The 24923-nt window shown below is 64.5% G+C and overlaps 3 protein-coding genes across 9 annotated transcripts; 1 reads left to right on the forward strand and 2 right to left on the reverse strand.

The window, feature by feature from the left end:
- Positions 1-269: 269 nt before the first annotated feature.
- GLMP (glycosylated lysosomal membrane protein) lies at positions 270-3487 on the forward strand. The gene is made up of 6 exons (XM_080635087.1): positions 270-1066; positions 1140-1397; positions 1816-1998; positions 2102-2320; positions 2394-2671; positions 2806-3487. Exons 1-6 carry the CDS (start codon positions 512-514, stop codon positions 2972-2974), a joined length of 1662 nt encoding a protein of 553 aa, XP_080491213.1. The 5' UTR covers positions 270-511; the 3' UTR covers positions 2975-3487.
- Positions 3488-5924: 2437 nt separating this feature from the next.
- Positions 5925-12382, reverse strand: NTRK1 (neurotrophic receptor tyrosine kinase 1; the record flags this gene model as incomplete). The annotated part of the gene is made up of 17 exons (XM_080634894.1): positions 5925-6110; positions 6194-6352; positions 6621-6861; positions 7460-7632; positions 7708-7838; positions 7931-8077; positions 8593-8695; positions 8877-8935; positions 9114-9131; positions 9452-9781; positions 9869-9995; positions 10114-10262; positions 10343-10497; positions 10733-10801; positions 11166-11237; positions 11399-11473; positions 12201-12382. 17 exons carry the CDS (start codon positions 12380-12382, stop codon positions 5925-5927), a joined length of 2376 nt encoding a protein of 791 aa, XP_080491020.1.
- A 517-nt stretch (positions 12383-12899) lies between these two features.
- On the reverse strand, positions 12900-22980 carry INSRR (insulin receptor related receptor; the record flags this gene model as incomplete). 7 transcript variants are annotated; one of them, XM_080634805.1, is made up of 21 exons in its annotated part: positions 12900-13598; positions 13743-13877; positions 13954-14083; positions 14527-14686; positions 14798-14908; positions 14989-15218; positions 15565-15635; positions 15727-15838; positions 16850-17015; positions 17605-17741; positions 17849-18117; positions 18202-18243; positions 18553-18748; positions 18843-19010; positions 19087-19325; positions 19424-19550; positions 19619-19833; positions 19920-20064; positions 20164-20306; positions 20696-21008; positions 22419-22980. In XM_080634805.1, the coding sequence occupies 21 exons, from the start codon at positions 22957-22959 to the stop codon at positions 13346-13348; spliced, it is 3903 nt and encodes a 1300-aa protein (XP_080490931.1). In that variant the 3' UTR covers positions 12900-13345. The 7 variants fall into 7 exon arrangements, with proteins under 7 accessions (XP_080490931.1, XP_080490930.1, XP_080490925.1 ...); XM_080634804.1 differs by lacking the exons at positions 20164-20306; positions 20696-21008; XM_080634799.1 differs by lacking the exons at positions 20164-20306; positions 20696-21008 and having other exon boundaries at positions 15727-15835; positions 22419-22959.
- Positions 22981-24923: the final 1943 nt, after the last annotated feature.

Genomic DNA, 24923 nt, shown 5'->3' on the forward strand with positions numbered 1-24923 from the left:
GCTGCTGGCCCCCCCCCCCCCCGTGATCTCTTATCTTTTCCATGTGTGACTCACGTTCAAGGCAGTTTCACTTCACGCAGGCAAACACGCACGAAGCAACGCGAGCAGCAAGGGAAGGGGCCCGACGGTCCCAGCCTGAGGCTGAAATCCATCCTCTCCCTGGGAAATCCCATTATCCCTATGGAGGTGATGCAGAGGTAGAATTCCAAGGTGATGTGTCCAGGAAGGATAAAACCTCGTGGTCTTACAGGCGTTTGGTGGGGATTGATAGGGTTTCTATTCTATTTATGGAATTTATCGTAATATTCCATTATAATATCATTCTATAGTATTAATTATAGGGGTTCTAGATATTCATACAGGATAATAGATATATTATCTATTATTATAGCTATACTAAGCAGCATCACCCGCCTGGGTACTCTTCCACCTCAGTGCTTTGCTCATGGAATGATTTCCCAGGATAAGCCGGGAGCTTCCTGCTCCGTCGGGGTCCGGGCTCCACGGAGCCATGGGAGGTTCTCCCGAGGAACACTCGCGAATCCCGGCGGGTCCATCCCGGCCGTTGCCTATCGCGGGCAGCAAAGCGCAGCGGCGGCGCTTGCTGGTGGCAGCGCGGAGCTGCCCGGGGCCGGGGCAGCCGCGGCTCCTCCTGGATCCCATTCCATGTCCCAGCCCCCGCGCAGGGAAGTGCCTCCATCCCCCTTGTCCGCGATGCAAACGCAACCGGTGGGGAGGGGGCTCCGTGCCCTGCTCCGGGGGCCATGGGAGGCTCTGGAAGCCGCGGTTTGCCTGGGAAATGAACCCAAATCACGTCATTTCACTGCCTTGGGGATTAAATGGGGAAGGAGGGGTAGAAACCTGCCCCTTGCGCTGGTTCATGGGCCCTGGGCCGGGGACAGGAGCCAGGCCCCCCTGCCACGGTGCTTTTGAAAGGGCGGCGGCCCCTTTAAGGGCGCGGTGGCCGCGCGGTCACGTGAGCGGCTGCGCTCGCAACATGGCGGCGGCCGTGGCGCTGCTGCTGCTGCTACCGGTGGTGGCGGCCGGGGCCGGCGGCGGGAGGCGGGTGAGCGGGACCGGGACCGGGGCTGGGGGAGCAGCGGACACGGAGCCCGTGTGAGAGCCGCCGCTCCCCGCAGGTGTCCCTGCAGTACAACCCCGGCTGGAACGGCTCCTCCGTGAACCTGCTGCACGTGCGGGCGGTGGGCGCCGCGGACACCCTGCACTACGTGTGGAGCAGCATCGGCGGCCCCGCCGTGCTGCTGCTGGCGACCCGGAGCAGCACCAGCGCCCTGGGCATCGACTGGACCCGGCTCCTCTCGCCTGCCCCCGCCGGCGCCGTCTGGATCGAGCCCCCCGGCAGCGTCACCCACGCGGCTGCCGTTGTCTTCACCAAGGTACGGCCGCGCCGGGGGGGGGCAGAGCGGGAGCCGCTTCCCCAGCGAGTCCTGGCCAAGGCAGCTCCGCCGGGGGCTCCTTCTGCTCCCAGCCCCGTGCGCGGCAGCTCCCGGAGCACAGCAGGAGGGGCCTGGGCTCTGCTCCCAAGGGATGGGACAAGTGGAACCGGCCTCAAGCTGCACCAGGGCAGGTTTAGATGGAGCTGAGGCCCCATTCCTGCCCCACTGGACCAGGCTGCCCAGGGCAGGGCTGCAGGCACCGGCCCTGGAGGTGCTCACACCCCCTCAGTGCCATGGGGCAGTGGTGGCCTTGGCAGCTGGGACTGGCTGAGCTGAGAGGGCTTTTCCATGGTTGATTCCCTGAATCCTCAGCACCCGGTAACGGCTCCCATCCCCTCTCCTTTTCCTTCTCCCTGAGGTGTTCGAGTACAGCCAGGCCGGAGCCCAGGAGGAGCTTTTCTACCCCACGTACGACCTCTCCGCCTTCTCCTGGGCCAGCATCAATCGCACCCTGAACCACACAGCGCTGACGGCCGAGTTCTCCGGGGTCCCGGCTGCTGATCCCAGTGGCAGCTTCTCCAATGGCAGCCTGGCCTTCCGGGTACGTCCTTGGGATGGGCCCACGCCGCACTGGGATGCGCTCCAACGCTGTGTCCTGGAGCGGGGACGTCCCCGCGCGGTGCCGCAGCTCCGTGTCCCCGCAGGTCACAGCCTACGAGGCCGGCGGCCGCGACGAGGCCCTGCCCAGCCTCCTGCACACAGCAAACAGCTCCAAGGTGGAGTTTGTCCTGGACGGGGTGGCCCCGCGGGGCAACGGCTCCCGCTTCGTGCTGGAGCTGGCGGCGGTGGAGGAGCCGGGGCTGGCGCCGGCGCTGCGGGTGCTGCGCTCCATCGATGACGAGTACACCCCGGCCGTCTTCGAGGTGAGCCTGGGCTGAGGACACCGGGGCCGGGAGCCCGCCCTGCGCTCACCGCGCGGCTCTCGCCCTGCTCCAGGTGCTCTCCCTGGCAGCCCAGGCCCGGAATGAGAGCTCCGCACGGAGCTTCCTGCAGTGGAAGGCGACGGCCTACGGCTCCCGGAGCCCCCGGCTTGAGGACCGGATCCGCTGCCGCTCCCAGGGGCTGCAAGCGGCCAACGGGAGCCTGCCCATGTCCAGCCTCGTCCGTGCCTACTTCGGGGACGGGGCCGGCAGCAGCTACAGCATCAGCGCCGTCAACATCTCCTTTGGGGGAGAGGAGGGGAAGGTTTACGAGGAGAAGCGGTACCTGAGCTGGTGAGGGGCGAGTTCTGCTCCCTGCAGGGTGCCCACAGGAGCTGCCCCATCCCTGGCAGTGTTCAAGCTCACTTCAAGCCCCTGGTGCTGCAGGGGGGGGTCTCAGAGTGGGATTTGTCTCCTCCCCGCTGCAGGTCGGCGCTGCTGGGCTTCGGGCAGCCCCCCCAGGACACCTTCTCCCCCCTCATCATCTCCATCGTGGCCGTGGCGCTGGGCACCCCGGTGCTGCTGCTGCTGCTGGGCGGCTGCGTGCTCCTCTGCGCCCGGAGGCAGCGCTACTCCGAGTACGAGCCCATCAACTGAGCGGGGTGAGCCCCGAGGGACCCCCAGGACCACCTTTGGCTGCTGCAGGGGCTCCTCTGCCCTCCCCTTGGTGCCCTCCCCTTCATCCCAGGCTCAGGGTGCCTGTTACAGTTGCCCACATCCTGGCTCCCTCCATCCCAATCCTCATCCCATTGCTCCCCCTCTGCTCCTGCTCCACCCAGCCAAGAGAAGGGACTGGACGGAGCTGATCAGGGATTCCTTGAGCTGATTCCCAAGGGATAAACCCACTGGTGCCAGCTTTGCAGCCTGTGGTGCTGTGCTGGCCCTGGGGAGGGCTCAAGCAGTGGCTTGAGCTCAGTGGGGTCCTGCTCTGACTCAGCTGCAGCCTGGGCTCGGAGCCGGCATCCGGGTGCAGGAGGCTGTGGACAAGGAGCTCTGTGGCTGCTCAGGGGGGTGGCAGAGGGCCCCTGGCACTGGGGGATGCGCTGGGGCTTGGGCTCCAGCACGGGCTTGGCTTTGACCAAATAAAGTGGATTTTTGTTGTGTCCTGTCCCTCCAGCCCCTTGCAAACCCCCCCATGGGTTTCCTGTGGGCCCTTTAGGCACTGGGAGCTGAGCATTCCCTTCCCTGCATCCCAAGCACGCGTCATCCCAGGATCATCCTGGACACTTAATCCTGGCATCCCAGCATCTCAGGTGCACATCGTTCCTGCATCCCAACACCCGAGGCGCATGTTATCCCTGCATCCCCAGATCCCAGCCACCTATCACCCCTGCATCCCACACTCCATCCTGGGCTGCCCCTGGCTGAACATCACCCTCATACCCTGGAGCCCTCAGCCATCCATCACCCCTATTAACCTGTATCCCGGGCTCCTGCCCATGCATCCCATATAAATCCCGGGATCCCCTGCCACGCTGGGCCCCCCATCCTGGCAGCCCAGTGAGCACAGTGCATTATCCAGCCTCAAGTGCTGTCAAGGCGCCATTAATCGCTTCTCCTCGTTACAGTAATAGCTCTAATCACTCGGAATGATTCCCACATCCCAGCGCGGCTCCTTCCCACCCATCCCAGGGCTCCATTAGGATCGAACCCACCTGCAGCTGTGGGTCCGCTGTGGCCACTCCAAAAGGGCGCTTCCCGGGGGGGTGGAAGTGACCCCCCCATTGGCTGCTGCTCTTTAAGGTGTCCCCAGGGCAGGGGAAATGGGGCTTGGGGACGCTGCAGCTGCGCCCCAGCGTCGCGATGCTGGACCGGGACCCCCAAGTGCACTTAGGGGGCAGGCAGGGGCTGTGTGGGGCCGGGCAGCGCTCACGCTGCATCCCCAATGCCCCCAAAGCACACAGCGGGGATGCCTTTAGGGATGCTCGGAGCAGACCCAGCCTCAGTGGGGTCCTCGCCGGCAGCACCGGGGTGGGTCGGGACCTCCTTGTGCAGGATGCGGCCATGGACCCCCCGCACCCCAGAACGGGGCCAGCCCGCCCCCCCCCCCCCCCGTTACCCCTCGTTCTCGGGGCCGCGGGGCGGGCGGGAGCGGAGCCGTTAATTACCTCATTGCGAGTCCATTACAGCTCCCCCCGGAGCCCGACACCGAGAAACGGCGGCGGGAGGAGCCGGGGGGGGGATCAATGAGCACAGGAGCCCTCGGGGAGCGGGGCTGGAGGGAGCTTAACCCTTCCCTGACCCCCCAAAGGGGAACCGAGGCAGGGGGGCACCGCTCGCACCGGGGCCGTTCCGGGGCGCTGCTCTGCGGCAGAGCCGCGGCGGGGCTGGAGAAGCTCAAAGGTTTTAATCTTGTTCCTTCCTCAAATGAGATAAGAGGGGAAAGAGGCCATAAATCAGCAGAGGAACAGGGCAGGAGGGACCCCAAGGAGGAGGGGGGGGCTCGGGCGGCAGCGCTGTGCTCCACGGGGCTCACATCCTGCTCACAGCAGCTCCACACGGCACAGGGAGAGGGCTTGGAGCCGGGTCCAGCCCCACTGCGGGGACTGGGGATGGAGCACAGGGGCTGGGGCTCCTCCATCCAGCCCCAGCCGCGTGGGGTCCTGAGCCCCTTCGCTCCTGCTCGCCTCTGCCTCAGTTTCCCCTCCGCCCCCCCCCCTTTCCTCCTGCTTATCTCGGGTCGTGGTGGGTAACAAAAGAGCTGCCAGGCCCGGCCTAATGAGCCAGATGGAATCAATTCAGCTCCATTACGGTCAGATCCAGGTCTCGACCATTACCAAGGCGGCCGGAGAGCCCGAAGGGGGATGATGGAGTGGATGCTACAGGGCATGTGATAACCCCCTGGCTCCAATGAGGGCTGTGGGGAAGGGGGGGCTTCATCCTTTGGCTTTGTGCCGTGGAGTCCTATCCATCCCCCTGGGCCTGCTGGCAACGGGACCCAGGCACCCGGCTGAGGAATGGCAAGAGCATCCTGGAGGGATGCTGAGCCCCATGGCTCTCTCTCTGCATCTGTGGACAGGGACATCATCCCTGCACCCCAGACACACATCATCCCTGCACCCCGGGCACACATCATCCCTGCATCCCGGACACATCCTCTCCCCGCACCACAGACCCCTTGCTCCAAAACCTCCCTCTTTTTCCCCCAAACCCGCTCCAATCCCACCCGGAGCCAGCGGGTCCCAGTGCGGGGGGAGCCGGACAGCTTTATTATGGACCGGTTGTGCTGCGGAGTGGAGCATCCCATCAGCCAGGGACCGGGATGAAGGAGCAGCTGAGCCGCCGGGTGCCCAAACCACCCCCCTTAGAGCTGAGCCCCCACCACCACCAATGGCCCCAAGCCTGTGCTGGGGGCTCTCAGCTCTGCCCCATCAGCCTTGGGGGGCCCCCAGCCCAGCCCTGCAGCCCCCCGGGGCGGTGGGAAGGGCATTTTCCACTATAAATAAGGTTTCGTTCCTCTCTCCCCTCCCTTGGAGCATCAGCCCAGGGGGATCCATTGGGCGGGAGGCAGCGGGGCAGGGGGCAGCAGGGAGCAGAGGGTCCCCCCTCAGCCCAGGATGTCCAGGTAGATGGGGGGGGTCTTGACAAGGGCTTGGAGCTGGCTGTGGATGTCCTTGATGGGCCGGCGCTGCTGGGGCTCCCGTTGCCAGCAGCTCTGCATGATGGAGTACACCTCGGAGGGGCATGTGCGGGGCCGCTCCAGCTCCCGGCCCTGCGTGATGCACTCGATGGCCTGTGGGAATACGGGATGGAGATGGAATAACACCCCCCCCCCCGGGGCTCTGACACCATCCTCTGCCCCCCCCCGTCACCCACCTCGGTGTTGGAGAGCTGGTACCAGGGCTGCTTCCCGTAGGTGAAGATCTCCCAGAGCACGACACCGAAGCTCCAGATATCGCTCTCGGTGGTGAACTTACGGTAGAGGATGCTCTCGGGGGGCATCCAGCGGATGGGCAGCATGGTCCTGCCCCCCACCTACCCGCAGTGGGGCCATCAGTGGGGCAGGGACCCCCCGTTTGCCCCCCGTCAAGCCCCCAAATGTGCCTCCGATTAGAACGGGTTGAACACTGAGGGTGCCCATCCCTGGCAGTGTTCAAGGCCAGGCTGGAGCTCCCTGCTCTAATGGAAGGTGCCCATGGAACTGGATGAGCTTTAAGGTGCCTCTGCCCCACCCCAGACTGAGCTGCTGTGATTGAGCACGGATGGACACGGGCTGGGGATGGGAGCGGAGCCCCCGGCTCACCCGGTAGTAGTCGGTGCTGTAGATATCCCGGGACATTCCGAAGTCCCCGATCTTCACCACCAGGTCTTGGCCCACCAGGCAGTTGCGGGTGGCCAGGTCCCGGTGCACGAAGTGGAGCGAGGCGAGGTAGACCATGCCCGAGGCGATCTGCGTGGCGATCTGCAGCATGCGGCTCAGCGTCAGCGGCCCGCAGGGCTGCCCCCGCCCCTGCTCCAGCATCTTGGCATCGGGGCCGTGGGACCTGCCGGGCACAGGGGCTGCTCGGAGCCGGGAACCAGCCATGGGGCACGGGGGGAAAGGGGGGGGTAAAGGAGCAGTGCCGGGAAGGATGCGCCATGGAGCTGCCAGGGGACGGTGCCCCTGCCTGTGGAGCTTTGAGCTCCCTCCATCCCAAAGCATTCCCCGGCTCCCTGGCACGCACAGAGGCTGCCGGGGTGCGAACGGGGGGCACGGGGGCCGCATCCAGCAGCTCTGCCTTTTGATGCCGAGCGCTGCTGACAGCGGGAGCTGGGGGGGTTCTGCTCGGCACAACCATTAATGCCAACTCCCATAACGATAATCACAGCAGCCACGTCTCAGAGCTCAGCGCGGCCACTAAAGCGATGCCTCTGGCAGCTCCAACCCCCCCCCCCCCCCGTCTAGCAGCAATACCTGGGGGGGCAATCGAAAAGTCTCTGCTCATTCCAGCTGATGGCCAATCTCTCTCTATTTGAGCCTCTCAGACAGCTAATCTAATCAATATTGCAAGGAGGGCTGCATTAGCAGGGAGCAGGCTGGCAGCGCTGATGGAGCGGCCAAGGAAAGGGGGGGGGCCTGCGACCCCCCCCCCCCAGGCCCACCTGAGGAAGCGGTTGAGGTCCCCGTGCTTCATGTACTCAAAGACCATGATGAGGGGCTCGCCCTCGGTGCAGACGCCGTAGAACTTGACGATGTGCTCGTGCTGCAGCACCGTCAGCAGCTCGGCCTCGCGCTGGAAGTCCAGGCGGGCGCTTTCCGTCACCTCCTTCAGCGCCTGCGGGGACGCGGCATCAAACACCCCCCATAGACACCCCCAGCAGCATCGGCATCACCCCCCCCCCACCCTCACCTTCACAGCCACCAGCATCTTCTCCTGCTCCGGGAGGAGGTTGTAGCACTCGGCCAAGAAAACCTTCCCGAAGGCGCCTTCCCCCAGCTCCCACTTGAGCACAATGTCCCGACGCTGCACGTGGTGCACGCCTGGGGGGGACCCCGGCCCGTCAGTGCCCCCCCTGCACCAGGGTGAGGCACTGGGAGGATGCTCTTGGGGTTCCCCCCCTTCCAGCCCTTACAGGCGTCACAGAAGTACTGGGGGTTCTCGATGAAGTTGCTCTTCAGCCCCTCCAGCTTGCTCTCGGCCGAGGACAAGGGGCTGCTGCCCAGGTTCATGAAGTGCAGCGACATGGCCAGGTCGTCCTCTTGGGCCAGCACGGCCGAGCCTTGCAGGGACAAAGACAAGGCCATTGGGGGGGTCCCCCACGGGCCCCCCCCCAGCCGGTGCTGCCAATGCCAGGCTCTGCCGAGCATCCCCTCGGCCCGGCCGGCCCCTGGGGGCCAGGCAGCCCCATCAAACCCATTTAGAGACTGAATCTATTCCAGGAGTGAATTAGCAGCTGCTGCCTGTGCTGCCGGGGGGGGCCAGCATCCGCTATGGTCCCCATCAGAGTCCCCCCCAGTGGTCCCCATCAACGTCCCCCACAACTTCCCCACCCAAAGTCCCCATTAATGCCCCCAAACCTGGTCCCCATCAACGGGCTCACCCCTGGTCCCCATCAGCATCCCCCCCAATTGTCCCCATCAATGTCCATGCCTGTGGTCCTCATCAACATCCCCATCAGCATCCCTACCCTTGGTCCCCCCGAGCATCCCCGCTGTGGTCCCCACCCCTGCCGCTGTGTCCCAGCCCCTGGGTGTCCCGGTGCCCATTGCCCGTCCTGGCGGGGGGGGGACTCACGGTTGATGCCGAACTTGGAGCGGCGCCCGCACTTGTTGAGTGCAATGAGCATGAGGGAGAGGAAGAGGGAGGCAAACACGGCCAGCGCCACGGCCACCGAGACCTGGGCACAGCGGGGACAGGGCCTTGGTCACGGTCACAGAGCCCAGGGGAAACCGAGGCACAGGAGCGCTGCCCTTCAGCCCCACCGCATCCTGCTCGGCTCTGCTTCGGGCTGGGCCCTAAGGCTTTCTCCCCCCCTTGTTGGGGTGTCCTGGTCCCCCAGCCACGGAGCACCCCCTCACCCCAAACGCGTGCTCATCCGCCGTCTCCACGGGCCCATCCAGTGAGCTGTTCCTGGTCCCTGGGGCGGGAGAAGGGTGTGGGGTGAGTGTGGGGCAGGGGGGCTCCATCACATGGGGTGGCCCCAGTGAGGGGGGGGCACCCGGGATGGCAACGCTTCTGCAGCGCAGGGATGGGGGTACCCCAGCATCAGCCCTGTTGGGGCAGGGGTTGTATCCACTGCAGCACCCGTCACTCACCCAGTGGAGACAGAGACACTGGTGCAGCCCAGCGGGAGAAAGAAGGGAGAAAACCTCGTTATTCCAAAGCCAAAGGAGGAAAAACCTCGTTATTCCCAGGCAAAGGAGGAAAAAAACCATTATTTCCAAGGCAAAGGAGGAAAACCTTGCTATTCCCAGGCTAAGGGGGAAAAACGTTGTTACTCCCAAGGTAAAGGAGGAAAAACCTCGTTATTCCCAGGCAAAGGGGGGGAAACCTCGCTATTCCCTGCCCTTCCCTTCTCCCGCCCCTGAGGAACCTGAGCCCCACCGGAGCCGCGCACAGAGCCAAGGAGATGGAGCCCCCGGGCAGCACCCACCGGGAATGGGCTCCTCGGGGCTGAAGCTGAAGGGGTTCTCCATGAAGCGGCCCTGGACGCTGCGGGAAGCGCTTCCCAGCGGATTGTGGAGCACGAGGGTGTAGTTGCCGTTGTTGACGTGCGTGGGGCGGTTGAGCTGGAGGCAGCCGTGCAGCACCGTGGAGTTGTGCTCGTACTCCACGATGCGCGTGTGGATGTAGGGCCCCTCGGCCAGGTCTGAGCCGTTGAAGAGCCAGTGGATGCTGGGCGCGGGGTTGCCGTCCACGGAGAACGGGATGCACCAGAAGTGCTGCGGGATGGCCTCGTGCAGCAGCAGGATCACGGGGGGGACTAAAGGGAACGGACACACGGAGCAGGATGGGTGCCGGAGCCAGACCCCGCACCCCGACCCCGCTCCAGCCCCCTCGGGCTGCTCACAGGTGATGTTCAGCACCACGCTGTCCTCCGCCGGCCCCACCGCGTTCTCTGCCCGGCACGTCAGGTCCTTGTGGTTGAGGCTGGAGGAGACGTTGCTGATCTCCAGGATGAGCTCCTGGTCCGAGAGCTGCGGGAGCACCGGGATGAGCAAACATCCCCCCCCCCGTGCAGCCCCCCCATGGCCATGGGGGGGACAGTGCCAGGGCCGTGCCCCGCTGAGGTTGAGCCTCGTGGCCCTGGCTTGCCTTGGTGACCACGGGCAGCTCGGGGCCCCCCTCGGGGAGCAGCCACTCCGCGGTGCCCGGCGGCTCGGCCGCGATGAGGCAGGTGAGGTTGATGCTGTCCCCTTGGCGCAGCGCGGCTCCGGGGGGCTCGATGCGGACGCTCGGGGGCTCTGCGAGGGACACGGGGGGTGAGCGGGGCCGGGTGCCCCCCCCCCAGAGGGAGCTCAGGAAGGGGGGGACCAGCACCTACCGCAGGCTCGCAGGGGCCGGCTGCCCGGTGGCACCAGTGCGGAGCCATTCCAGCAGCTCAGGGACTGGTTGCCCAGGTCGGGCCGGCTCCCGATGTGCCAGAGCTGCAGCCAGCGGAGGCCGCAGGAGCAGTTGAAGGGGTTCCCCACCAGGACGCTGAGATGGGGCAGGGAAGAGGACAAGGACTCACCACGGGAGCGCATTTCCAGTCCCACTGATCCCGCCCCGAGCCGGATGCCTCAGGTGCCACCCCTGTCCCCATCCCCACACCGGGGCTGTCAGAGCCTCCCTCTCCCTGCATCCCCAGCCCTGTCCCTGCCTCCTCGGCACCGCAGGGTGCATCCCCGGGCAGGGATGCTCCGCACCTATCTCCCCCTTCCCCATCACTCACAGCTCCTGCAGGGACAGATGCTGGAAGCTCTTCCAGGAGAGGCTTTGCAGCGCGTTGAAGGAGAGATTCCTGCCGGGATGGAGCCCATCAGCCGCCCCTTCCCACCACAGACCCCGTCCTCCATCACCCCACCCTGGACCGGGTCACACCGTGACCAAGCAAAACCACCTCTGCCACGATGCCACCGGCGTCCAGGCGAGAAGGGAGCCCCACGCACCCCAGGACAGAGCCCGTCCCCCCCGCACCAGGACAGCACAGAGCTCCCGGGGGGGGGCAGAAGCTCCCCAGGTCGATGGTTTCCCATTCAATAGCAGAGCCCCACGTGTGTCCCCCCTCCCCGGCGCGGTGACAGCATCGATCCGGTCACCCTGCACCGGGGCTGAGCGCCCGCAGGGATGGGGAAGGGAACTGGTGTGGGGGGGGACACACTCACACATGGCTCAGCCTGGGGGTGTCCAGGAAGGCATCGTCAGCGACGTGCTGCAGCCCCGACCTGGAGATGGTGCTGCGGGAGGCAAGGGCTGAGCGCCCGCAATGGGAGCCCCGAATCCCCATCCTGGGAGCGCTCCCCCTTTGTCTCCCTGCTGCGGGATCAGGCTCCAGGCACCAGCCTCCCCCCACGGCCCCGGACAGGGACCCCCCCCCCGCCGCTCCCGGGGTGCTCACAGGCTCCGGAGCTCCCGCAGCATCCTGGTGTCAGCCCGGGTCAGGGCCGTCAGCGCCCGTTGGTTCTCAATGACCCTGGGGGGCAGAGGAGGGGTTTGGGGGGCAGCGAAGGACGCCCCGTGCCGGGGGCTGCCAGACAGCACAGGGTGAGGGAGGCACCGGCTGCCTTCCCCCGTTCCCAAGGCAGGAGGGGAAGGAAAACCCCTTTGGCAGCGGGCGCTGCTCCTGCAACCCCGAATTGTCAGGTGCTAAGTGGGGATTCAGACCCACACCGAGAGGGGTTGGGTTCCACGGTGACCCTCGTGGGGGAGTTCCTCGTGGATGAGGCCGTGGGGATGGGGCAGGGGGGGTCTTTTGGGGGACCCCCGTCCCCACCCAGTGAACAAAGAACTGATGCAGCATCCCCGGCACGTGGGGAAACTGAGGCACGGAGACAGCGCCGCAGGCAGCCCCGGCAATGCGGCACGGCCGGGGCTGTACAGGGGGGTCCTGCGCCCCCTCCCACCCCAGTACCCTCCTCTGCAAACCACGCAGGAGGAGGGGCAAGAGCAGAGATCCTCCAAACCGTCACATTCGGGGTGCCCAGCCCCAGCCCCATCTCCCCAGCAGCAGCAGCCCCCAGGCCCCTTGCTCTGTCCCCAAACCCATCACCCCCAGCTCCATCGTTCCCAGCTCCATTGCTCCATCACCACACGCCTCAGACCCATCACCACCACCATCTCCATCACTCCGAGCCCCATCCCCGTCACCCTCCATCCCTATTGCCCTGTCTCCCAGTCCCATCACCCCCAGCCCCACTCACACGTCGGTGAAGCCGCCGGTCCCCAGCAGCCGCTCCAGGCTGCTCACGGTGCCGGGCTCCCTGCAGAGCACGGAACCGGCCCGGGGGCAGCGGCAGCCCCGGGGGCAGGGACCGGCAGCGCCCGGAGCGGGCAGCGGCAGCAGCAGCGCGGCCAAGCAGAGCCAGGCGGGCAGCGGCGGCATCGCGGGGCCGGGGCCGCCGTCCCTCGCACTTGCCCGGCAGCCCGAGCACGGGGCCGTGCGGGGCTTAAAAGCCAGGCAGGGACCGGCCCCTCGGGAGGGGCCGCGGCTCCCCCCGCCCCGGCACCGCCCCCGGCGCCCCCCGGCCGGGATGGAGCGGGACAGGGACCCTCCGGACCGGGGGCAACCGGAGCCCCCGAACCTATCACAACCCCCCCGTGTGACCCAGAATCCCAACGCAGGACGGAGCTGCCCTGGCTCCGGCTCTTGCCCCGGAGTCCTGCGATGTTGGGGTGCAGAGAGGCTGGAGACGGGGGACATTTGGTGGCACCAGCACACCCCCCCCCCCCAGCAGAGCTGCCGCCGCCCGCATCCTCCCCAATTCCCTGGTTTAATCCCGATGCGGACGCCGCAGGAAGAGGATGGGGCTGGGGGGGGAATGGAAACCCCCATGAGCTGCACCCCCCTTCGCAGTGACCCCCCCAAACCAGGCACCGCCACGTCCGAGCTTCATCCCCCCTTTATTCACTCTCGTCCCATGGGCACAGAACAGGCAGCGGAGCCCCTTACCCAGCCCAGCGGAGCCCAGAGACTGGTCCCAGTGCTGGGGACGGGAGGGGGGGCAGAGGACAGGCCCGCGCCTCAGTTTCCCCACGTGTAAAAGAGAGGGGGACGCGGTTGCTGGTTGAGGAGGGGAACCCAGACCCCCATTTCCCTTCCCTCCCAAAACAATAAGGACAGACCAGGGCGGTCTCTGTCCATCCGGTGCCTTCCCGCTCCCTCCCCTCGACTTGGGGCACCCCAATACATTCCCAGGGGAAACGCGCCCCATGAAGCATCCTGGTTTTTCCTGCCACCCCGTTCCCAAGGCACCCGCTCCTTGGAAGCAATAAATAACACAGGAGAGGTCCCGGCGGTGGGGGGGTGGCCGGGGGATGCAGAGTCCAAGGACACGCAGGGATGGGCTCAGGCCATCCCATTGGGAAGCCGGCTGGAGCCGTGGTCCTTAGGGGAAGGCGGCGGGGACACGGAGGGCTCGTCCTTCCCATAGGATTGATCCACATCGGTGTCGGGGGGTTCTCCGGAGCCACCGCGGCTGTAGAAGAAGGAGAGGGTGCGGAAAGCGGGGGCCATGTGGTCCTTGATGCTCTCCAGGAGCTGGAGGAAGGAAGGGCGCTGCCGCGGGTTCTGCTGCCAGCACAGGCACATCAGCTCGTGCCTGCGGGAGAAGAGGCACCACTGGGCTTGGGGCGCACCCCAAAGGACCCAGGGACCAGACACCAGGGTGATGGGCGCGGGGCTGGGCTCTCTGAGCAGCACAAGGGGAGGGTTCCGGGGGGGTCTCCACCATCGCCACACTCACAGTTTGTCGGGGCAGTTCTCAGGGCGCTCCAGGACCCCATTGTCCATGACGAAGCGCAGGACCTGCTCGTTGGACATGCCCTGGTAGGGCTGCTCGGCCAGCGTGGCGATCTCCCACAGCACCACCCCGAAGGACCTGCAGCATCATGGCACTCAACTGGGACACGTACCCCCCCCCGGCCCCACAGGGCTCCCCGTGCCCCAGCACCTACCACACATCGGACTGCGTGTTGAAGATGCCGTCCTTGAGGGCCTCCGGGGACATCCAGCGCACAGGGAGCAGCCCCTTGCCCCCCTTCCGGTAATAATCGGTCTCGTAGATATCCCGGGTCATGCCGAAATCTGGGGGGAAGGAAGAGGAGGAGGGAGCTGTGAGCACCAGGATGCTCCTTGCAGCACTGGGTGCAGCTCTGGTGTCCTCAGCATAAGGACACGGAGCTGCTGGAGCAAGTCCGAAGGAGGCCGCAAGGATGAGCAGGGGCTGGAGCAGCTCCCATAGAAGCCAGGCTGAGAACATTGGGGCTGGTTCAGTCTGGAGAACAAAAGGTTCCAGGGAGACCTGAGAGCAGCTCCAGTGCCTAAAGGGGCGACAAGAAACCTGGAGAGGGGCTTTGGACAAGGGATGCAGGGACAGGACAAGGGGAATGGCTTTAACCTGGTTGCACAGGGCTTGGAGCATCCTGCTCCAGTGGAAGCTGTGCCTGCCCATGGCAGGGGTTGGAGCTGGAGGAGCTTTGAGGTCCCTTCCACCCAATCCTGTCTGGGGCTGTGTGTGGGGCTGGCACCTCCAATCTTGACGGTGAAGTCCTCGGACACCATGCAGTTGCGGGCAGCCAGGTCCCGGTGCACGAACTTGTTGGCGTTGAGGTAGGCCATGCCATCGGCGATCTCCCCGGCCATCTGGATCATGTCCTTGAGCGACGGCGGCGGCAGCCCGGGGTTGTTCTGCACCGCGCACAGAGACCCGGGGCTGGGGGATGCACCAGGTCTCCCCCTCAGGGATGGGGTGGGGGTCCCTGTGCCCATGGGCACTGCGGGGCCTGGCCAGCCCCTCACCTCGGCGTCAGGCCGGAGTGAGCGCAGGTAACTCTTCAGGTCCCCACGTGTCATCAGCTCCATGATGACCAGGGCTGGCTGGCCCTGGGACACGACGCCGAGCAGACGGACCTGGGGGGCACAAAGAGGGGTGGCCAGTTTGTGGCCAGACCCCTCCGTGTCCCCTCCACCCCCCTTGGCCCCCCACCTACCACATGGTGGCACTTGAAGGCTTTCATGACGGAGGCCTCGTTGAGGAACTCGATGCGCTCCCGCATGGTGGCCAGCTCATTGACCGTCTTCAGGGCCACCTTGGTCTCCTCACCCTCAGCATCCAGCCCCAGCAGCAGCCCCTCGTACACCATCCCGAAGGAGCCCTGCCCCAGCTCCCGGATCACCGTGATCCTCTCCCGCGACACCTCCCACTCGTCGGGAATGTACACTGCAGGGTGAGGGGGTCCCGCTCTCACTGTCACCATCCCCATCCCTGCCACTATCTCCCTCTCCATCCTCATCCCATCCCATCTCCGTCCTTGTCCCCATCCCCATCTCCATCCCATCACTATCCTTGTCTCCATTCTCATCCTCATCCCCATTCCCATCTCCATTCCCAGCCACATCCCCATCTTCATGACCCTGTCTTCACCCCCATCCCCATCTCCATCACATCACCATCCCCATACTCATCCCCATCCCCATCCCCATCTCCATCTTCATCCACAACCACATCCCATCCCATCCCCATTCCCATCCCACCCCAAAGGAAGGCCCTGCCCGTCCCCACGCACTGTCCGAGGTGCTGAAGTACTCGGGGTTGACGGAGGCGTAGAGCGTCCCGCTGGGGTACCCATCATTGCTCCTGCCGGGGGGGCATCACTCAGAGGATGGGGCCGAGGGCTCGGTGCCACCGCCCCACATCCCAGCCCCAAGGCCACGGGGATGGTCGCTACCTCTTCTTGTTGTAGAAGAAGACGAAGATGGCGAGGCAGGAAATGAGCACCATGAGCACCACGGGCGCCACCGTGAGCAGGACATAGAAGCTGTTGGACTCCTCCTCGGCTGCTGGGAGCAGGCGGCCGTGGGCACTCAGCCCACCCCACACATTGCAGGATATATCCCACCACCACCACCACCACTGGGACAGCTCCCCAGCCCAGCAGCACCCACTGGTCCTTGGGTGTCCCCATCCCAGAGCATCCCCAAATCCAGCAGCATGCCCTGATCCTTCAGTGTCCCCCAGTCCCCTAGCTCCCCTGTCCAGCAGCATCCTCGGATGAAGGATGGGAGAAGACTGGCCTGGATAAAGGGAGCTTTGGCTGGAAATCAGGGATAAAAGAAATGTTGGTGACCTTTGGAAGAAGGAGCAGACAACTCAGGAGGACCACAGGGTTGTGCAGGGAGAAAATTAGAAGGGCCAAAGCCTGACTAGAACTTAATCTGTTACTGCTATAAAAGATGGAATCATGGAATGGTTTGGGTTGGAAGGGACCTTAAAGCTCCTCCAGCTCCAGCCCCTGCCATGGGCAGGGACACCTTCCACTAGAGCAGCTGCTCCAAGCCCTGTGTCCAGCCTGGCCTTGAGCAATGAAAATGCCTCTGCAAAGACATTAACACCAAAAGGAGGGTGAGGGACATTCTCCATCCTGTGTTGGATGTGGAGGGAAGCAGTGGCAAAACCTGAGGAGAAGGTCAAGGCACTTAATGCCACCTTTACCTCTGTGTAATAGTGAGAGCGGTTGTCCCAGGGGTACCAAACCCCCTGGGCTGGACAAGGGCAGGGAGCACCTTGAAGCCCTCGTCAGCCAAGGGGAAATGGTCAGGGACCTTCCCCACCACTTACACACACACAGGTCTATGGGGCTGGATGGGACCCACGGCGGGAACTGATAGAAGCTCTCCTCAAGCCACTTCCCATCAGTTCTGAGCAGTCCTGGGAGGTCCCAGTTGGCTCGAAGCTCCCAATCCAGCAGCATCCCCCGATCCAGCAGCACCCCCAACACCCAGCTCCCTGCCCCACAGCCCATGCCCATGGCTGGGGCCCCCACTGGTGTCCCTGCTGTCCCTTGTGGGTACCTGGCCCCAGGATGTAGAACTTGATGAGCCCTGTCCAGGAGCCATTGCCAGCCAAAGAGGTGGCCCGGACCTTGGCTGAGTAGTTTCCCGGCTGGAGCAGAGCCAGGTGGACCCCTCCATACTTGGAATAGCGGTGGCGGGACACACAAACAACGGTGGTGACCTCCTGGGGGGGACAACGGTGGGGTGGCAAAGGGGCTGCATTGCCCTCAGCCATGCATGGGCCTCGGGGGAGGGAGATGAGATGATGGGAAGGGGATGGGATAGGGACGAGGATGCAGATGAGGATGGGGATGGGATGGAGAGGGGGAGAGGGAGCAGGTGGGATGGGGATGAGGATGGGATGGGATGGGGATGGGAATGAGAATGGGAAGGGGAAAGGATGGGGATGGAATGGGAAGGAGAAGGGATGGGGAGGGGATGGGATGGGATGGGGATGGGATGTGGAAGGGATGGGGATGGGCAGGGGATGTGAATGAGAATGTGAAGGAGAAAGAATGGGGATAGAATGGGAAAGGAAAGGGGTGGGGATGGGATGGGGATGGGAATGGGAAGGGAAAGGGATGGGGGTGGGATGGGGATGGGAATGGGAAGGGAAAGGGATGGGGGTGGGATGGGGATGGGAATGGGAAGGGAAAGGGATGGGGGTGGGATGGGGAGGGGGATGGGAATGGATGGGGATGGGATGGGAAGGGATCGATGGGTGCTGTGCCCCCACAACCAGATGCATCAGGGGGTGCTGCAGGGGTCCTCACCTCGCTCTCGCGGCTGTACTTGATCTCGTACTTGAGGATGAGCCCATTGGGGTTGCGGGGCTCCTCCCAGCGCAGCAGGACACTGTTCTTCCCTGCTGGCTCCCACGTCACGTTACCGGGAATGTTGTCGGCTTGCACTGGAGAGAGGGCACGGAGGGGCTCAGCTCCCATCACCACCCCCGTCCAGCCCACGTGGAAGGCTCCCGGCGCATTCCGGCACCATGGAAGCAGGCTCAGGACGTACGCTCGGGCATGGTCCTGGCGAAGACGAAGGTGGAGGCGCTGCAGCCCACGGTGTGCGCGGCGTGGTTGCAGGCGTGGATGTCGATGCGGTACTCGGTGAAGTGCCGCAGGCGCGACAGCACCGCGCGGTCGCGAACCACCTTGTCCTCGAAGATCTGGAAGTGGGGTTTGGGATCCCCCCCGGTGCCGCGCGACGGCGCCGCAGGCTCCACCCAGGACGCGTTGGTCGGGGACGCGGCGGCCGCCACATCCCTGCGGTGCTTCGGGGTCCTGCGGGACACGGGGGGGGATGCAGGGGATGGGTGGTGGCTCCCCAGCGCTGAGCAGGGAAGGGCTGGTGCGGTCCCTGCTCACCTCTGTGGGTTCTTGTTGATGGACGTCACCTTCCAGGGTGGCCTGAGATAGAGGGAAATTGGTTAAAGGATCCATCAGGAACAGCCTCCGCATCCCCATCCATGCATCCTCCTCCAGGAATCACACCCTGCATGTGCTGGACAACCAGAGCCTGCAGCAGCTCTGGGACTGGAGCCACCACGTCCTCTCCATCCCCGTGGGCAAGATGCCCTTTGCCTTCAACCCTAAGCTGTGCCTGGCCAAGATCTACCCCATGGAGGAGGTGACGGGCACCAAGGGGCAGCAGAGCAAGGCTGAGATCGAGCCTTGCGCCAACGGGGACCCCAACCCAGGACCCTCCTTGGACGTCACCTGGGGATGATGATGGAGCTGTGGAGGAAGTTCTCAAACTTCTTCTGGAAGGACTCGGCCTCCCCCTGCATGTGGAGCTGCCCATCGGCCGGGCGGCAGGGGCAGCACCGCTCCTCCGCATCCTGCTCCACCTCAGCGCCATCGCCATCGCCGGCCCCGAAGCGGGTGTCCGCGCTGCTCGTGGGCAGCTTCAGGCCTGCGGGAAGAGATGGGCAGGGCTGGAGGTGATCCCGGAGCCTGGCTCCGTGGGAGCATCCCTGTCCCCAGCCACCACGCTCGTCCGGCCTCACCTTTGTGGCAGTAGTCATTGACATAGAGCTCCATGTCCTCAGCCAGCTGCTGCCACAGCACCAGGTAGTAGGTGATGTTGCCGTTGCGCTGCGTCGGGGGCTTCCAACGCACCACGATGTGGGAGGAGGAGTTGGACATGGAGATGACATCCCGGGGCACCGTCGGGGCTGGGTGGACGTGGGGATGTCAGCACCCCTCCGGGGCTCCGCCGCGGGCACCCGCAGCCCCGTCCCCATCCCTTACCCGCGGGCATGGTGCGGATGTAGACCACCTCGCTCTGCGCCCCGTAGTTGCGCCCTTCCTCGGCCGTGGTGAGGGTGATGGCGCGCACGAAGATGGCGTATTGAGTCCAGGGCCGCAGGTTGAGCAGGGCCACCCCGGGCTCCTGCTCGCTGCTGAGCGGCAGCTCCACGTCCAGCACGTTCCAGCTCTGCGCCCCGCACGCATCCTGCCCCACGTACTCTGACACGTTCTGGAAGGGTCTGCCCCAGAGATCCAGGCATTGGGATCCCCTCCTGGCCACACAACCCCCGGGGTCCAGCTCCCGAACCCTCCACGAGGGTGGATGGGGACCACTCACGACTCCTTGTAGTAGACGATGAAGCTGAGGAGATCCCGGTACTCAGGGGGCCGGTACCGCTCCCACTTGAGGAAGATGCGGTCGGACTCGGTGACATTGGAGATGAAGCGCAGGGGCTGGGTCTTGCCTGTGCAGAGGAGGGAGGGTTGGGGAAGGGGCTCGAGGCATCACCGCGTTCCCCAGCCCTGTACTCACAGGACGCCCGGTCCCCGTTGGTGCGAGGGTTGATCTCAGCCTTGTTCTGCCGCCCCTTGGTGCCCGTCACCTCCTCCATGCGGTAGATCTCGGCCAGGCACAGCTTGGGGTTGAAGGCGAAGTACATCTTGCCCACGGGGATGGAGAGGACGTGGTGGCTCCAGTCCCAGAGCTGCTGCAGGTTCTGGTTGTCCAGCACATACAGGGTGTAATTCCTGGAGGAGACGCGGATGGAAGAGGTGGGAATGGGCACCCCAAAGCCATTTGTCCCCGCAGACCCAAACCCATGCCCCATCCTCACCCATCAACCATGGAGTCACCACGGATCAGCTTGAGGTTCTTGAAGAAGGACAAGGAGACGAGGGCAAAGGAGTGCTTGATCTTCAGGAAGCCCGTGATGGTCTCGATGAGGCCCAGGCTGCTCTGCAGCTCCGAGGCCAGGTTATCTGGGGACAAGCCACCGGTGTGAGGATCCCCCCCTTCATTCACCCCTCTCCTTGCCCCTTGAGCAGGTTGGGATGCAGGAGGCTGCAGGCAGCACTCACAGCCCCGGCGGATGTTGACAATCAGGTTGCCTTCAACGAGGGTGCAGCCGCCCAGCTCCTGCGCCGCCCGCGTCGAGTCAATGGTCTTGGTGCCCACCTTGCAGGCCTTGGGGCAGAGCCCCTCGCACTTGTGGCAGAACATGCTGCAGGCAGGACGGGGAGGGACACAGGACCCGGGAATTAGGGAATCAGTGAGGCTGGGAAGCGCCTTTCAGCTCATCCAGTCCCAACTGCCGAGGCCACCACTGCCCCATGGCACTGAGAGCCTCAGCTACCCCAGCCCTGCCCTGGGCAGCCTGATCCAATGGGGAAGGAATCGGTCCTTATCTCCATCTAAACCTGCCCTGGTGCAGCTTGAGGCCGTTTCCTCCCATCCCATCCCTTGGGAACAGAGACCCCTCCTGGCTCCATCCTTTCAGGTCGGGAGCGATCGGGTGCCCCCTGAGCCTTCTCTTCTCCCGGTCCCTCAGCCGCTCCCCATCACCCATGCCCCGGGCCCCGCTCCAGCCCCGCTGCCCGCTCCCATCCTGACCTGCTCTCGTTCCTGCTGTACCCCGCGGGGCACTCGGCGAGGCACTGCCGCTGGTGGAGCACGAACTCGGAGGCGTGGCGGGGGTTGCCGGAGACCTTGCGCAGGCTGGCGCAGTACTCGGCGGTCACGCAGCGCCAGCCCTCGTACTCGTAGGTGCGGGGCGGGCAGGAGGGCAGGCACCGGCCCTGGAACTGGAAGTGGCGGCAGGCGACGCAGACGCGGTCGTCCCGGGGCCGCCCGCAGCCCCCCAGGCACTCGGCGTGGCAGCACTCGCCCGAGGCCGTGCAGGCGGAGCCCGCGCCGCAGGGACACACTGCGAGGGGGACAGGGCACGGGGGGCGTGGAGCGGGGAGCCCGTCCTGCTCCAGCCCCTGCCGCGGGCAGGGACCCCTTCCACTGGAGCAGGGTGCTCCAAGCCCCTGTGTCCAACCTGGCCTTGAGCACTGCCAGGGATGGGGCAGCCACAGCTTCTCTGGGCACCCTGTGCCAGCGCCTCAGCACCCTCACAGGGGAGAGCTTCTGCCTTATCTCCAACCTGAACTCCCCCTGTTTCAGTCTGAACCCATCACCACTTGCCCTATTGCTACAGTCTCTGATGCAGGCCCCTCTCCAGCACCCTTGTAGCCTCCTTCAGACACTGGAAGCTGGTCTCCACACAAAAGAAGATGTAGGGATGAAGTGATGGAGTGATAAAGTGATGTGGGAATGGAAGGAGGGGCAGATGTATAATGGGATGAAGGGATAAAGGGAAGGGAAGGGAATAAGGAAAAGGGGAATAAGGAAAGGAAAGGAAAGGAAAGGAAAGGAAAGGAAAGGAAAGGAAAAAGGAAAGGAAAAAGGAAAGGAAAGGTAAGGAAAGGAAAGGAAAAAGGAAAGGAAAGGAAAGGAAAGGAAAGGAAAGGAAAGGAAAGGGGAAAGGAAAGGAAAGGGGAAAGGAAAGGAAAGGGGAAAGGAAAGGAAAGGGGAAAGGAAAGGAAAAAGGAAAGGAAAGAAAAAAGGAAAGGAAAGGAAAGGAAAGAGGAAAGGAAAGGAAAGAGGAAAGGAAAGGAAAAAGGAAAGGAAAGAAAAAAGGAAAGGAAAGGAAAGAGGAAAGGAAAGGAAAGGAAAGAGGAAAGGAAAGAAAAGGGAAAAGGAAAGGAAAAAGGAAAGGAAAGAAAAAAGGAAAGGAAAGGAAAGGAAAGAGGAAAGGAAAGGAAAGAGGAAAGGAAAGGAAAGAGGAAAGGAAAGGGAAAAGGAAAGGAAAAAGGAAAGGAAAGGAAAAAAGAAAGGAAAGGAAAGAGGAAAGGAAAAGGGAAAGGGAAAGGGAAAGGGAAAGGGAAAGGGAAAGGGAAAGGAAAGGAAAGGAAAGGAAAGGAAAGGAAAGGAAAGGAAAGGAAGGGAAAGGGAAAGGGAAAGGGAAAGGGAAAGGAAAGGAAAGGAAAGGAAAGGAAAGGAAAGGAAAGGAAAGGAAAGGAAAGGAAAGGAAAGGAAGGCTGTGGCTGTGGCTGTGGCTGCAGGTCGCTGTGCCCGGTGGCGGTGCCGCAGCCCCGATAAGATCGGTGTTTACTGTACACACCCCCTGCCCAGCCTCCTGTTTACAGCAAACGAGGCCGGGAGGGGCCCGCGGTGACCTCGCCCCGGGACAGCAGCAGCGGGGATGTTACAGCGCGGCTCCGGTTACCGCCCGCCCGCCTTCCCCGGGGCCAAGCAGCGCCATGGCTGCGCCGGCCCCGCCGGTACCCACCCTTCTGGCAGTAGCCGGAGGTCCAGCAGCGGTACTCGAGGCGCCCGTTGACGCTGGTCTGAGCGCACGGCTTCTCCACGTCCAGGATGCCCGGGCAGACGTCGGCGCACTCCTCGGCCGGTTTGTTGCCCACGATGTAGGGGTTATCTCCGGCGTCGGGCAGCAGCAGCCCCCAGTCGATGGTGGAGAGGTGGCAGAGCTCCTGGTTGCGCTCGATGCGCACGGAGCCGCGCAGGATGTGGGCCAGGCTGTGCAGCCCCACGTCCCGCAGGTGCGGCATCTCGAAGATGACCAAGGCGTAGCTGAAGAAGAGGTTGGTGCCGCGGATGACGGAGAGGTTGGGGAAGAGATCCCGGAGGCTTTCGAGCCCGTACACGCGGAACAGGAGCAAGTACTCAGTGATCATGAGCAGGCGGGGAAAGCTCAGCCCGCGGAAGTCCTCGGCGCCCGTGGTGAACATGAGCAGGATCTGCAGGTTGCCCTCGATGATGGAGCAGTTCTCCAGCTTCTGGAGCTGGGAGACGTCGTTGCGGATGTCCATGCTGCCGCAGACTGCGGTGGTGACAAGGGGGGGGGGGATGCTGCGGGCAGCGGGGATGGGGCGGCTGCCCCCCAGCACCACCACGCACCGGGGGGGTTGATGCCACTGCTGCCTGTCAGCCGCGGCTGTGATGGTTGGGGTGACAGGAGCGGCTGTGACAGGCGGCTCAGGGGTGATGCTAACAAGGGCTGGCTCTTGTCTCGCCTCCTGTCAGCCCCACACCACGTCCCTGCGCCCCGCGGGGGTCAGGATGCTCCATGGGGAGCTCACGGCATCTTCCCCCCCCACCCCCCATAGATGTGTGCTGATGCAGGTCGTGCTCCAGCATTCCCAGTGACCCCCCACTGGGTTTTGCCACCCAAAGAGTGGGAATATTGCAGGAGCATCCCGCACTTCCCAGCGCAAGCAGGGATGCAAGGAGAAGGTGGCAGCTTCCCGGCTGCAGCACCCTCAGCCCGGGTCCTGGTGCTGAGTGATGAGATCCCAGTGATGGGATCTTATGGATGCACATGGGCTCAGGGACCCTCTGCGGGTGCAGCGCGGGGGGGGGGGGGCGGGCAGGACAGACCCTGATCCCAGACATGCCCCATAGCAGCCGGGACATTCCCCACCATGGCCAAAGGAGCCACAGGAGCCCCCCCTTCCCTTTTCCATTCACTCCCATTAACAGCGCTGCCCATGGCTCCTTCCCACAGTTCCAGCTCCCAGCTCCAGCCAAACCTCCCACCACGCTCCCTTCCTCCCATCCCAACAAATGGAGGGGGGGGGTCCCCCACACTCCTCCTCCTGGATGGGGGATTCACAGCACACGGAGAGGGAAACCGAGGCAGGAAGCACCCAAAGAGCTTTGCGCACCCCCCCCATGTACAGCCCCCCCATCCCAGCACTTACTTTCGGACGGCGCCCGCACGGGGGGCAGCGGGAAGGGGCCGAGGAGCAGCAGCATCAGCCCCAGCCGCAGGGCGCCCCGCACCCTGGTCCCCATCCCCGGCGGGACCCCGGCCCCGTCCTGCTTCTGCCGCTGCTGCTCCGTGTCCGGCCGCGGTCCCTATGGAGCGCGCTATGGGGCAGGGGCGGCCCCGCGGCCCCTCCGCGTTGTTGTCGGCTGCCGCACACCAAATATTTAGCCTGAAAACTGCGCGGGCCGCGGCCAGCGCTTGTTTGGGAAATAGAGGAGGGCAAACAGCAACCCCCCCCCCCGCCGGGATGGGCCGGGAAGCGGGGAAGGGCTGCGCCGCTCCGGGGTCCCCGCCTCGGGATGCAGCGGGCGCCGGTGGAGCCCCCGGCACGGCACAAGGTGACAACGCCGGGGTCACCCTCCGGGAGCACGGAGCTGGGACCCCACGGTCCCGTCCCCCCCCCCCCAGGAGCGGGAGGAGCTGCGGGAGAGGAGCATGGATGAGGGGAGGTTGATTTCTCACTCGAGGGCTGAGCACGGGGGAGCGTCCGGCCGCGGGGCGGCCCCATGGATGGAGGGATGGGAAGGTGGGGGCAGGATTTACCCCCAGGAGAAGCTCTCTGCTGGAAAAAGCCTTTCAGAGGCAATTCCCGGTGTCGGGAGCGGCCGGATCCGTTCTGCAGCCCCTGTCCCCAAACAAGGGTTGAGAACAGGAAACCCGGCTGGCGGCTGCCATGGGGGAAGTGGGTGCGAGGGTGCAGGGAGGGACGTGGGGCTCTTAAGGTGGAGAGAGCCGGGGCTTGCGCCTCGGGATGCGGGAGGGCACCGGGAGCCATCCCCATCCCCATCCCGGCTCTGCAGAGCCCAGCACAGCCCATCCCTGTCCCGGTGCAATGGATGAGCCATTCCCAGCTCTAATCCCAGTTCTCAGACACCTTGTGCCAGTGCAGGGCCGGCTCTGGAGCAGGCAGCACCAGGAGGGAATCAGGGCTGACACGGAATCATGGAATCAACCAGGGTGGAAGAAGCCTTCAAGCTCATCCGGTCCAACCGTTCCCAGCCCTGC

The sequence above is a fragment of the Psittacula echo genome, assembly GCF_963264785.1.
Source record: "Psittacula echo genome assembly, chromosome: 26".
Lineage (NCBI taxonomy): Eukaryota > Metazoa > Chordata > Aves > Psittaciformes > Psittacidae > Psittacula > Psittacula echo.